The sequence below is a fragment of the Thermomyces dupontii genome, assembly GCF_041956625.1.
Source record: "Thermomyces dupontii strain NRRL 2155 unplaced genomic scaffold VTN31scaffold_2, whole genome shotgun sequence".
Classification (NCBI taxonomy): Eukaryota; Fungi; Ascomycota; class Eurotiomycetes; order Eurotiales; family Trichocomaceae; genus Thermomyces; species Thermomyces dupontii.
In genome coordinates this window covers 1,872,260-1,885,337 of record NW_027192308.1, presented here as the reverse complement: position 1 = coordinate 1,885,337, position 13,078 = coordinate 1,872,260, and the positions used below count along the sequence as shown (strand labels likewise).

General features: G+C 51.0%; 6 protein-coding genes across 6 annotated transcripts; 3 read left to right on the top strand and 3 right to left on the bottom strand.

The window, feature by feature from the left end:
- Nucleotides 1-348: 348 nt before the first annotated feature.
- On the top strand, nucleotides 349-1,254 carry VTN31DRAFT_3078 (mitochondrial 54S ribosomal protein uL29m; the record flags this gene model as incomplete). Its single annotated transcript, XM_069403317.1, has 3 exons — nucleotides 349-703; nucleotides 767-933; nucleotides 1,099-1,254. 3 exons carry the CDS (start codon nucleotides 349-351, stop codon nucleotides 1,252-1,254), a joined length of 678 nt encoding a protein of 225 aa, XP_069262511.1.
- A 513-nt stretch (nucleotides 1,255-1,767) lies between these two features.
- VTN31DRAFT_3077 (uncharacterized protein) lies at nucleotides 1,768-3,582 on the top strand (the record flags this gene model as incomplete). Its single annotated transcript, XM_069403316.1, has 8 exons — nucleotides 1,768-1,813; nucleotides 1,869-1,893; nucleotides 1,947-2,006; nucleotides 2,072-2,099; nucleotides 2,155-2,500; nucleotides 2,564-3,118; nucleotides 3,175-3,435; nucleotides 3,488-3,582. 8 exons carry the CDS (start codon nucleotides 1,768-1,770, stop codon nucleotides 3,580-3,582), a joined length of 1,416 nt encoding a protein of 471 aa, XP_069262510.1.
- Nucleotides 3,583-3,910: 328 nt separating this feature from the next.
- VTN31DRAFT_3076 (uncharacterized protein) lies at nucleotides 3,911-4,591 on the bottom strand (the record flags this gene model as incomplete). The annotated part of the gene is made up of 2 exons (XM_069403315.1): nucleotides 3,911-4,318; nucleotides 4,490-4,591. The coding sequence occupies 2 exons, from the start codon at nucleotides 4,589-4,591 to the stop codon at nucleotides 3,911-3,913; spliced, it is 510 nt and encodes a 169-aa protein (XP_069262509.1).
- Nucleotides 4,592-5,706: 1,115 nt separating this feature from the next.
- On the bottom strand, nucleotides 5,707-6,517 carry VTN31DRAFT_3075 (uncharacterized protein; the record flags this gene model as incomplete). The annotated part of the gene is made up of 2 exons (XM_069403314.1): nucleotides 5,707-5,777; nucleotides 5,830-6,517. 2 exons carry the CDS (start codon nucleotides 6,515-6,517, stop codon nucleotides 5,707-5,709), a joined length of 759 nt encoding a protein of 252 aa, XP_069262508.1.
- A 141-nt stretch (nucleotides 6,518-6,658) lies between these two features.
- VTN31DRAFT_3074 (uncharacterized protein) lies at nucleotides 6,659-7,306 on the bottom strand (the record flags this gene model as incomplete). The annotated part of the gene is made up of 2 exons (XM_069403313.1): nucleotides 6,659-7,181; nucleotides 7,251-7,306. The coding sequence occupies 2 exons, from the start codon at nucleotides 7,304-7,306 to the stop codon at nucleotides 6,659-6,661; spliced, it is 579 nt and encodes a 192-aa protein (XP_069262507.1).
- A 1,658-nt stretch (nucleotides 7,307-8,964) lies between these two features.
- VTN31DRAFT_3073 (uncharacterized protein) lies at nucleotides 8,965-11,169 on the top strand (the record flags this gene model as incomplete). Its single annotated transcript, XM_069403312.1, has 2 exons — nucleotides 8,965-10,479; nucleotides 10,531-11,169. 2 exons carry the CDS (start codon nucleotides 8,965-8,967, stop codon nucleotides 11,167-11,169), a joined length of 2,154 nt encoding a protein of 717 aa, XP_069262506.1.
- Between the last annotated feature and the right edge of the window lie 1,909 nt (nucleotides 11,170-13,078).

The window sequence follows — 13,078 nt, the reverse complement described above, 5'->3', positions numbered from 1 at the left end:
CCGCCATAAGCGCGGTAAAGGTCCACAGCTCCAAACTGGTGCAGTGCAGCTGTGAACGGAGAAATTCCATCATCAAAAGTACCAATACAAAAGTTTACTCACAGCTGAAGGATACAAATTAGATGATTTTATTCTACAATGCTGCTCCATCTCAATTGCTGTTCCATACTAACAGCGAGGGACTTGAAATACCAAAAGTACATCCGGACAAATCACATGACCTAAGCGCTATCACGTGACCTGGCGCTTGTTGACCCAGATGGAGACTTTTCCATCCTTGTCGAAGGTCTTTGAACAGGAAGACTTTTGAGGACACCGAAAGACCTTGGTCCGGGTCGTATCGTCTCAATGCACCGGCAATCGGCTGCACGACTGGTCCGCCAGTCGCGGGCACTTTCGCTGGCAGAATTGCCTCCTCCATATCTTGCACCATCTCTTCACTTCACCATTCAGTCCTCCAACTTCTCGTCGACTGCCATCAATGCCGCACGCCGTGGTCGTGATCTGAGCAAGAATCGAGGTGTCTCAGCCATTCACCGAACCGGCCCGAAGCATCCGCTTGGTGTTTCGAAATATCCATTGCCGAAGCCTGTCGACCCAGGAGAGAGACCGCCTCGTGACCCGACACCCAATCATGGTCTATGGGAATTCTTCCCGAGAACGAGGGAAGCGCTGAGCACACCCGAATATGACGTTGCCCACGGTTCGTGGATCTGTGGAATCCGCTGGACGCATGGTTAGATCGAGCTGACTATGGGGTCAACAGGGCGGGCGTGGGAGGTCCAGGAACTTCGAGAGAAATCTTGGGAGGATCTCCATTGCCTGTGGTGGGTGTGTGTGAAGGAGCGCAATAGGATCGCCACGTCCAATTTGGAACGAAAGCGACTCAAGGCCGGATATGGAGACTACGAGGCGTTGGAGCGGGATCGAACGGTGAGCATTTCCTTCCTGAGAGTTTATGTCATTCGTTACGATGAATATGAGTATGGACCCATTGGCCACAGCAGATGGCTCTGTGTGAGACCATCAGCTGCTGGCAATGGGCTTTCCTAGCGTTCTCGGTATGTCGACCACCTGCTAACATCTAAGAAACTGCAGATCCGTAAAACCCAGCAAAACATCAAGCATGTTCTCCGTGAACGTTGGTATGCTTGGGAAGACGCGCAGGCTCTCTGGAAAAGCGGCTATCGACCTCCTGTGGAGGAAGATTTGGACGATTTCGAGCCGGCAGACTCGTCACAAAGGAAGCAATAAATAAGGTGGCTCGATGTGCCTGGACCCTGCATGGTCAATCCGAGCACCCTGACTGGTGCATGCATAAAGTTGATGGATGATTTTGGGACTATCAACCCATGGAAGTCGATGCTTGTAGTTACTCAGCAGTAGTTATTTTCTCCATCATTGTACATTACGGTTCCTGCAGTTCAATCCATTTTGCTAGGCTCGGTCTGGCTCAGTTGACAAGAATAGTAACCTCCTTCTCCTGAACGCCGTGCGGTGGAACTGGAATCAGGGATCACATTTTCTGGTCGAGGCTTGGAGTGGACTAGCGAGCACTACTAAATCAAATAGTCGCGGTCGAGGATCCATCGCGGGGAGCCAAAGCCAAATCTTAGGTTTAGAGCAGTGGGCTGCTAACTATTACCTACTACTATTTGGATTGACATCTCACCGCTCCAATCTTTCGTCTGAATCCATTTTCCACTCTGTCCCTCCTCGTCCTTTATCGTCTTCCTCGTCTATTGTTAGCTTGCTCAGTACTTCATCATGGAGGATATCGCGCCGGAATACGACGTTGTTGTTATGGGCACCGGTACGCCAATCCCACTACCCCGCAACGACATCATCCTCGCTAACAACTACTCCAGGCCTGACAGAATGTGTCCTGTCGGGGTACGTGGCGAAACATTCAGTTTCTAGGGAGTTTGTGCTGAGTATTTCTCAAGCGTCCTGAGTGCCAAGGGCTACAAAGTCTTGCATGTCGACCGCAATGATCACTATGGCGGGTAAGCGTTCATCCCGTGCTTGTAGCGTACTGCGCACCGATCTAACCTGGCGTCAAACAATCCAGAGAAGCTGCTTCGGTCAACATCGAAGCTGTACGTGTGGCCTCAAGAGTCTTGCTAACTGATCATCGCTTACCTGCTGGGATAGCTGTTCAAAAAGTACAGGCACCTCCGCCCGGGGGAGGAGCCGTGGAAGCAGTACGGCCGGCTCAATGACTGGAACGTGGACCTGATTCCGAAATTCCTGATGGCGAATGGCGAATTGACAAACATCCTGGTGTCCACCGGCGTGACGAGGTACCTCGAGTTCAAGCAGATCGCCGGGAGCTATGTGCAGCAGGGCAGTGGCAAGTCGGCAAACGTTGCCAAGGTCCCCTCAGATGCGGGTGAAGCTCTCCGTTCCTCCCTGATGGGCATGTTTGAGAAGCGGCGGGCGAAGAAGTTCTTGGAGTGGGTTGGAGAGTTCAAGGAAGATGACCCGGCTACCCATCAAGGTAAAAAGAAAAAAAAAAAGGGAACTGTCCCTTTCAGTGTTTCCAGGGGGCTGACGAAGACAGGGCTCAATCTGGCTACTGCCACCATGAAGGACGTGTACGACAAATTTGGCTTGGAAGAGAGCACTCGCGACTTCGTCGGACACTCAATGGCCCTGTACCAGTCCGATGATTACCTGAATAAGCCCGGGATGGCCACAGATGCGATCCGCCGAATCCGCTTGTACGTCAACTCGATGGCACGCTATGGCAAGTCGCCGTACATCTATCCGCTGTACGGTCTCGGCGAGCTGCCCCAGGCGTTCGCGCGTCTGTCTGCAATCTACGGTGGCACCTACATGCTGAATACCAACATTGACGAAGTCCTCTATGACGAGAATGGGAAAGTATCCGGCATTCGGGCGACCATGAAGGAACGCGACGACACTGGGGAGGGCATGAAGTTCACCACCAAGACCAAGAAGATCATCGCCGACCCATCTTACTTCCCGGACAAAGTGAAGATCACCGGATACGTTCTTCGCGCGATCTGCATCCTAGATCACCCCATTGACAAGACGGACGGCAGTGACTCGGTGCAGATTATTATTCCGCAGTCTCAGGTGGGACGGAAGCACGGTGAGTTCCTCTTGTTTCTGGCTCTGTTAGGTGCAGGTGGCTGATAGACGGTCTAGATATCTACATCGCTATGGTCTCTTACGCCCACAATGTGGCTCCAAAGGGATATTACGTTGCTATCGTGTCCACCATCGCCGAGACCGACAATAACCATCACTTGGAACTCCAGCCTGGCTTTGAGAGACTGGGTGACATCAAAGAGATGTTCATGGGTCCTCCGATCCCGCTGTACGAGCCTTCGAATAATGGCGGCAAGGACGACCATGTCTACATCTCGAAGAGCTATGACGCCACCACTCATTTCGAGACAACGACTGGTAAGCTTTGACTGAAGCGAATGATAAAGGATCCGACTTAACGCGGTGCCAGATGACGTCCGTGATATTTACTTGCGTGCCGAAGGGGAAGAGTTGGTTGTTCAGGGACTGCGGGACGGTCAAAGTCTCGTTGGCGGCGAGGAATAAACGGTACTTGTGGCGCAAAATACTCTGTCTCAAGACAAGCCAAGTTGCCGCCACGTCTTGTGCGGCTTAGCAGTGATTTTGGGCATTAGAAATGCTTGATCACAGATCCAGTTGAGTTTTCTTGCTTTGTCACTTTCTGCATTTTGTGTGCGTTTTGTGATTAGATCAATCGGCGCGAGATGCTAGCAGTAATCCAATGAATACTCTATATATATATATTCAAGCAGACATGCGAATTCCGAATCTTCATATACATCCCGAGGGTAACCGACTCTACATACATGCCGCTGGAGGACATGAATTGGAAGGGTCAAGGGAGCAAAAAACATCAGAACTTGCCGGCGGATCGAGCGTCGGTATTGAATTTCTGATGATCAGCAACGACGCAAACCGTCCCGTCACCTGCCAGGCGAATCTCCACTCTTAAGAGAGCCAGGCGCTTCCCCAGTTGCACCACCTCGCAGATGATTCTGATGTCGGCCCCGACGGGAACTGGCCGAAGGTACGTCAGATTCAGATTGCGACTCACCCCGCCACTCTCGAAGAGGCCCGGCGAGGAGACGCCCCAGAGGATGGTGGTCGAGAGGTTATCAACGAGCGTTGCGGCGCAGCCGCCGTGGAGATTCCCCAGTATGTTGGCCATGCTGGGCTCCACGGTGAGCCGGTAGCTGACCTGGGCTGGGGGGCCACGGCTGGCGGACTCGAAATGGATGGCAGACGGATTCAAACCCCAAGTCTTTTGTTTTTGTTTTGTTTTTTTTGTTTGTTATCAGAGGACAGGTGGTTAGCCTTGATTGTTTTGCTCATGAAACTGGGAGTATTAGAGCAGAATTGGACATTGATGTTTGATGTTTGTTGGAGCAGATGTGTCAAAGGACAAAGGGAAAAAAATAGGTAGAAAGCCTACTTGCGTCTCGCCTTGAGAAGTCATCAACGTGAAGTATTCATAGACACGTTGCTCGAACTCGTCGAGTTTTCTTGTAGGTCGTGGAACGCCGTTGGAGCTCATGGTGCTTTTTGTTTTTTTCACTCAGGGTTCAAAATCAGGTCATAGGTAAGCTGAAGGGCTCGTCAAGTAGGTAGTACCTGACAATACTCGGAGGATGGTACCTATGGATCCGAAGGAATGATTCAAAAGATAGGAATTAGTACAGGTACTGTCGGAGAATTGGCGTCGATATAAAGAAAACTTTGGCCCAGTCGGATCGAAAAGTCGGGTCGCATATGATTGTAGAACTCGCGGTATCAGGTACGGGGTGCCGTTGTCAACGTAGCATGAGAGAAGCCCGGGTCAATCAGTTCCAGAGCGCTTTTTCTGCCGCACATCTGACTGCTTGGGTACTGTTTAAGTAGGCAAGTTTTTGTGGTAAAGTCTACCTAGTGGTTTGTTGATGAACCTCGGCAGCCTCGGTAATTGAACCGAAGATCCTAGGCTGAGCGTGGGTGTTGGCGCAAATCTGACGAGCAGCAACCTAGCCAGGCCTTGGCCAGTTGACCAAGAGCTTGCGAAGCATTATTTTCATCCCCCTTGCCGCCTTCTTTGATTACCCGATACAAAAGCAACTGAACTACTCGTACGACCCAAAAATAAAATCCAACAACACACTCCCGGCACCTATGGAATGCCTCAACAGGCGAAGGTGATTGGAGGATGAGAGGACAACTGAAGCTGGTATTTCATCAAGCAAACTCGAAGCACTCGAGTCTCAAGCCAGCCGGAGCAAGTGAGGGCGTCTGTAAAGGCTTGAGTTGTTACTTTACAAATCTCTATGCGTAGACTGGGATAAACGTCACCGAGAATTGAAAGAGCCGAAGCGACAGACACGGACGGAACTGGAATTCTGAGCTCATTGCTCACTCAGAACATGGGGAGCCGTTAACTTGTCCCACGCCATGACTGCAGCTGGAGTTTCGGCCTTTCCTGCTCGCTGAATAAAGGCATTGTGTCTTGCGAGGACATCACGATTCGTGTGAACGGCGATCATACCGATCAGCTCAACCATTGCCGCCGTGGGAGATCTCTCATCGAACAGCATGTCACTTCATAGGAATGCACTCTCGACACCTTCCTAGACTCGATCCTTCATATTATCAACGTCGTAACCAAGTTCTTCAAGCGAGCCATTAGATCTGAATTGCAGGCAAGGATGAACTGAGGGGTAAAAAGGCATCGAGCCTCCTCGGAATAATGCTTTCTATCACACTCAGTTTCCAGACCCTTCAGTCAGCTTGAACCGTCGAAGTTACCATTCCATCCTCTTCCAGCGTCTCCCACCTTGTGCAAAGGCGCTTCTATCGCAATCGGAGCCCACACGAAGTAGTCTCCATTGATACCCAAGCGAGCGATAAACTCGTGTTCCTGTGGCTTCTCATCCGAGTCTGTCTGGATCGACGCAAAGGTTCGGTTATTCCCCCGTGAGATGATGCTCAGATCCATCCAGGTGTGCAAGGGGACCATTGTGTTCAACGAATAATGATTCCCATCGGCAGCCAGAGAGTGATATTTGGCGTTAGCAAGAGCGTCAAGTCGCGACCAGTAACCAGCTTCGCCGGAGATTTGTCGTCTAACTTGTGGATTTTGAGGGTCAGCGACAATGTGTAGTCTCGCCCCTTGAAGTCCAGCGGAGTCATTAGCGAGCATAATAGCCGGATTTGCAATGCGGAATGCTCCTCTCGACAATGTGTATGGGCATGATAGCCATTGCCGGACCCATCGCGCACAGTTCCGAGACGTGTTCTGGAGAGGTCGTAGTCGACGATCTCTGAGGACTTGGACTTGATGGTGCGGTCGAGATTCTGGCCGGGATGTGTGGGTGCAGCCTAGCCTCGATGGCTTGATACTCGCTCTCGGTGATGACTCCTCCCCATTGCTTGTCGGCCAGAGCAGGAATGCCGTCGCGCCAATTGTAGCATGCTTCGGACACCACGCTCGCATTGGGCCCGAAATCGTTCCACTGCGCTGCGATGGCACCGAGCACGAACGGCTCGTCGCGGGTCGGATTGTTGGAGGAGGTGTAAATGTCGAAGATAGGAGGATATCAAGGACCCCCGGCCGGGTTGCCTTGGAACGCGCGCGTCAAGTTGATCCGCCGAGGGTAGGAGCCGCTCCATTTGTTGACAGGTACTTGCGGCCCACATCCAACATGATGCTGCGAGTGCCCCATCCTGGAACATCCCGGCCAGATCCTAGTGGGATGGTGCCGTCGTTCAGGATAGTTTGCTGCAGCACCGTCCGCGTTCCCAACCATGCACCTAGGGGGACTGGCACCTTTGATGATGATTCCGTTGGGCGTAACATCGAGGGTATATCTCTCGGAGGTCGGTCGACCTGCTGCATCGACGACCTTTCCGTCACGGTCAAGGGTAATGAAGATGCCATTGCGAGGCAGTTTACGGCCTGAATGGACAGAGATCTCACCGGCTGCAGATCTCGGACAAAAGTGTTGGCGAACTGGTGCAGAATTGGCGGGATCAAGGTCTGTCCATCTCGATCGACTTCATGCTGGTATCGAGCATCCACAGCCACATCTCTGATTGTGGAAAACGAAAACACGTCCTCGGATTTGCTCTCAAAGGGCACCGCGGGGATCCCCCGGAGTCTTGCTGATGGTGTTCTCAGAGTTAGTCCTGCACTTGATGAGAACCAACGACTCTATGGAGACGCCTACCTTGAGGAAACAGCAAGACTCCGCAAGCAATCCGCAGCAGAGGTCAGTCTCACCATATCCGCTGCGGTTTTAACGTAAACAAGGCAATCATTGAGATCTTTCTCAGGACCGTGCCGGTTGTTTGGTACGGTTTACAAATTGTTTCAATCTGTCTAAACCTCAGAGTAGACAAACGCCAGAACGTTACGGTAGTACCTGAAGAGAACGATGGCTAAATCGCTCTCGAAGTCATTGCTTCCCCCTGAAATCGATGGAGTATCTTAATACCGAGGACAGTACCTCATCGGTGTCTGCCGCTAAATCAATTGGTGGAGGCTAATGGTGCGGAATATTTGTTCAATGAACCGGCTGTCCGACCAGAAGACCGGCGAGAACTTATTATGGGTATGTGAGTGCTATTAATCGTGGGGGTGTTCGATTCCATGGTTCCAATATCCTCGAAGGTGCTGGACAGTTGATCAGATTGGAAATGTAGGACTCATACAAAGTCGGTAGTAGGCCCTGATCAGGAATATCAGGTGCAATGGGTTGACTACGACTTGCGGTCAGCCCATCTCCCCACGCTAATATCGTCATGATATCGATTTACAGCATGCCGGGTCCGTTGACTGTGTTCTTTGATTCATCGAGATCAGTTTCTCACATTTAGCCAACCCGATGATTGAGAAGGCCGTTGAAGGCTTGATTTCTTCGATCAATTCGTCATGACTCTGTGCGCTTTGTTCACAGTTAGGGCTAAGGTTCGATACTCTGGGGATAACTTGGGAAAACTCGTCCAGTCGTAGCTTCTTTGGAGGTTGCAGCATGGTTGTTTCTGATGACTGTGGAGTTTGACTGCTCGTTTGCATGCACTCCCTTCAGAAGTTGCATTTCCCCGGCCCTGCTCCCTGCGCCTTACCTCTAGATAAACCACCTCCCCATCGGCTCAAATCTGCAGTTCGGGATACCAGCCGATCGAACAGAGTGCAACCTGAGCATTCTGCGAACGAGATCATAGAAATCGCCGTCAACCGTTCAGAACACCATGGAAAGGTTCTTCATCACTCAAAGGCTTTCATATCGTCACCTTACGGAGTAAAAATCAGAGTGATCCAATTGATTTTTCCTGTCCCAGCTGCCCTCGCAGTCAGGTTTCTCGTTTCATCGCACAGTGCGCCTCGGGGTGCAACCGGTGCTCCGTACGAGTGGACGAGCTGGAAATCCGATTCGAATAGTAGCTGCTCCCAGGCGCAAATTTATCTTCGGACCTCCAGAAAAAAAAATATCTGATGTTCGGCCATGAGAGGTGATCAGGCCAAGTTCTGAGTGCAGTGAACGCGTGACGCGCGACGCGGCAAATGGGTGCGGTGCGTATCATGGTATTACTATAACTGGTAAAAGGTATGGCAGTTATCCTACTAGCTCCAAACTCCACGTCGTTCAAGACCTCAGGTTTAAGGAAGTACTACACGCTTAAACCGAGAACAAAGTTCACCTGCATTGACCCGCGACGAGGAACTCTTACTGTGTCAGCATCGTCGCGAAGTCGCGATTTTTCGGCCCAATGGACAGTGAATTGAGATGATCGGTACCTAATCCAACAGAAAACCAGAAACTCAGAAGTGTCTTTGTTTACTGCGGCCTGGGATTGCTCTGAAGACATAATCGAATACCTCGAATCGAACGCCGTTTTAGTTAAAGAAACCGATTGATTCTTATTCGCTCCATCAGCGTAATGGAGCTCCGCTCAGCAAAGAGGCGCAAGGTGTCAAATGCCAACGTTCGTGTCACCGTCGAGGTAGAGAAGAGATCCAAAACTCCCAAAGATGAGATTCCGGAGAGCCTGAAAACAACATCGTCGACGTCGGATGATGAATTGATAGCAGTGGATATTGAGGACCCGGATGTCCAAAAGGCTCTATCGGCCACTCCGACCAGATCAACTCGAAGAAAGGCCACTCTGCAGCCCGAGGCTAACGCCACCGATGCACAAACGCCTTCCAAGGGTGCGGGATCGAGGACGAGGCTACGAAATGCAGCACAGCCGCGCGACGATGAGGAGGCTTCAGAGACGTCGCCATCGTCGAGGAAGCATGCCAGGTCATCGACACGAAAGCCTCGCGCGACACGGTCAGGGAGTACGAGGCCGAAACTCGTCCATACCAGCGAGCCGGATGAGATTGAGGACGAATCTCCAGAGCCGGAAAGGCGTATGACGCGAGGAAGGTCCAGGCAGTCAGCGACGAAGAAGGAGGGAAATTCTGCATCTAGAACGGGTGAAATCCAAGCAGATACAAGATCGCCGTCCCTCGGTGGAGAGCTGGACGACAGCTATGATCCTGTGGCTGCTCAACTGCAACAGGACTTTGCGCAAAGTATTGACGTACACGACGAAAGTCGGGAGACAACCGAGCCGCTTCCAACATATGCCGAGAAATTCCAGAGAGCCTGCGAGTCACGTAGGCAGGAACTGGGGACGCTCAGCCGATATGTCTTAGCGAAGTTAACAGGAAAAGTAATACCGCCGCTGAAGGGTCTAAATTCCGAGTACCAGAAAGTGTACCAGTTGATCGAGCAAACCGTTACCGCTGGTGAAGGAAACTCCATGCTCATCATGGGATCACGAGGTAGTGGCAAGACTGCGATGGTTGAATCCATCATTGCCAAGTTGTCCAAGACCAACAAGGACGATTTTCACGTTGTCCGTTTGAACGGCTTTCTGCAAACCGACGATCGGCTGGCTCTTCGAGAGATCTGGAGGCAGCTTGGGCGCGAGACTAACACGGAGGACGAGGCGTCCAAGATCAACAGCTACGCGGATACGATGGCAACATTGTTGGCTCTGCTATCTCACCCGGAAGAGATCTTTGGCAAATCCGACAACCCCGAGAGTGTTACGACGGCCAAGTCCGTGATTATCGTCTTGGACGAGTTTGACCTCTTCGCCGCCCACCACCGGCAGACGTTGTTGTATAACCTATTCGATATCGCACAGGCTCGCAAGGCGCCTCTGGCTGTGATTGGACTGACAACCAAGGTCGACGTCACGGAGAACCTGGAAAAGCGTGTGAAGAGTCGGTTCAGTCACCGTTACGTGTTCTTGCCATTGCCAAAGACCTTCGAGACCTTTTCGGAGATTTGCTTTGCTGGATTGAGCGTGGCTGATGAGGAGCTCGAAGACGAAAATCTCTCAGAACTCAGATCCAGCAAAGGCAGAAGAGTGGTTGAATCATGGAACACTTTTCTCAAGGTTGACACACATCTGTACGCGATTGGCGATGTTTACTGACTGTGCATGTAGAGCCTTTGGGAAGATGAGCAGTTCAGCTCCCATCTTCGATCAATATACTACAAGACGAAGTCGGTCAAAGATTTCTACACCAGCGCTCTCCTCCCTTTGTCCAGTTTGCACCACAGCGTTTATGCCGATGCTGATGGGGAGCGACCACCTCCGCTGGAGGTTCCGACTGCCAAATCATTTATTCACCCGACGCTGCTCTGTCAAGATCCCGCGCCTCTTCCCTTCCCTTCCTCCATGACAGGATCTGCCAACTCGGTGTCTTTACCACTATCACTACTGCTGGCGGCCACTCGGCTTACTGCACTTCACGATCCCGGATTGGATGCTGCGCATCCACAAGGCGGGACGCCGTTTGCGATCACGTTCCCGGCCGCGTATGGGGAATATGTGCGACTCCTCACAGCGGCCAGAGCAAATGCTTCGGCCTCGGGGGCTGTGGCGACTGGTGTCCGAGTCTGGGGACGGGACGTGGCACGCGAGGCTTGGGAGAAGCTTGTTGATTGGGGAGTTATCGTCCCGCAAGGCGCCGGCAACGGCACAACGGACGGCAAACTGTTCCGGGTTGAAGTGAGCTTTGGGGAGGTGGCTGAGCTGGTTGGAAGCGGGGGTGCATTGGGACGCTGGTGGCGAGAGGGTTAACATGGTTTTCTTATACATGCATGCATGTGAGCGGGAGGGGATCGACTACCTACAAGAGGACTTGGAGTGGATATCGGCGCTGCAAATGATTTGATTCATTCAGTGTCGATACAACTGTCCGTCTGAATGCCGTCAACGCTTGATGGAGGAGGTTCATATCCAGTATGGCCAGGACTGTTCGCACTGTGTACCAATTCATGCAGGCGCTTAGACCCTGCGTCTTGGGCTGCATCTTTCCGCCTCATTGATACAGCTAATAGCAGGTACCTACAAGGGAGGAGCAGTCTAGACAACGAAGCTCATGCCGTCGACTCTAGTAGTTTGATGCTCGAGACCACGCGAGATGGTCTTGCCTGAAAGTATCCTGGTAGTAGTGGATATTGATGGCATAGAGCTAATACTGTAATCGAATGATTTACGCAGCTGCAACAACCAAGTTACTACTCTATTAGTTTTCATGCGTCCTGGTCAGGTAGAATACATACTGGAACGTCGATCTTCTGCATCATGCACGGAAACGCAATGCAGCCGAGGATAAGGATGGAAAACAATTGGGTGTAACAAAAGAAGGAAAAAAAAAGAAAAAAGAAAGTGTTCCACGTCAGCGCCGTACTTCTGTACTTCTGCTGCAAGCCTGGATTCTTCAAACATTGGAATCTCCCTTGGCTTGGAAGCAACCCAGCATTGCATCCCTTGATTGAGCATGGCAATGACCACTGCAATGAAGACCATAGGCTGATGATCCATTTCTGACTTAAGAGTCTAGTAGCTAACTATGGAGTACTCCGTAGGGAGTACCGTTTACAGCTGCATTCGGAATGCAGTGAACGCCTTGCATGGCTGTAAGTAATCATGCTTTGGCCAATGTTCAAAACTTGTGGCTTTCCGACTTCCGGTCGATGTTCATCATCATTAAATTAGCCTCAGATCGCAGACTGCAGATGCTTGCGTCATTTGTAGAACTCTTTGATCGGTCTCGGATCCAAGGTTCGGCAAAAATGACCTCGTAAGCACGCATTCCTTTTATGGATTAGTCTCGCTTGGTTTCCCTCCTTTTCTTGGTTTGGTTTGATTGGATGATTAGGTTAGGTTAGGTTGCGGATCCGAATCCCACCGGCGGCGGGAAGAAGCCTTTTCACAGTCTGTTCATTTCTGTTCTTTGCAGGTTTGAGAAAACTTTGGGACACTAGTTATTGTAGAAGTACGGAGTACGGAGTTCATGTATTATTATGTCTAACTCTCAGTTTCAAGACTTGTCCAACATGCTATTTCCGGTGTTGGGTCCCTGTTCGATCGATACGATTGCGACAATGAAAATCATTTCTCGGACAACGGAGCGGCGTCGGAGCCAGTTTTCGTCTTTTTCGTTTTTATTCTTTGAGTTTTCCAGAAAAATCCGAAAAAGTTCGACGGGGTGGGCCATAGATCCGAACAACGGCACATCCCTGTTCAGAGTTCACGTGGCAGACCGGGATTCCATTTTGCTTTGAACTTGTCCGAGAAAATGAATCCTGGCACCAAACCAACGGTTGACTGAAATCCAGAATGGATCTACGGAGTAACCAACTGACACAACAGAAAAAATTATAGCGTCTGCTTTACATGAGGTTCTGCGGCATGACTCATGTTGAGTACTATGTGACTATGTGAGCTATCCATTCTGCCGGTTCAGCTAGAATTGAGCAAGGGATGATGTCCAAGTCGAAGAATGATAGCTCACAAAGTTTGACGTTTGCCCTTCCTGATGACATCATCAAGTCAGTTCATGTCCATACGGAGTGGGAGTAGGGAAAAGGGACTTGGGCATTGCATTGTTCCAACTTGGAGCGCTTGCAAGTTCGAGTCGGTACCATAGATTCTGTCCATGGATCATACGCGTTTCTCGTACAAAGTACGGAGTACTGTACAT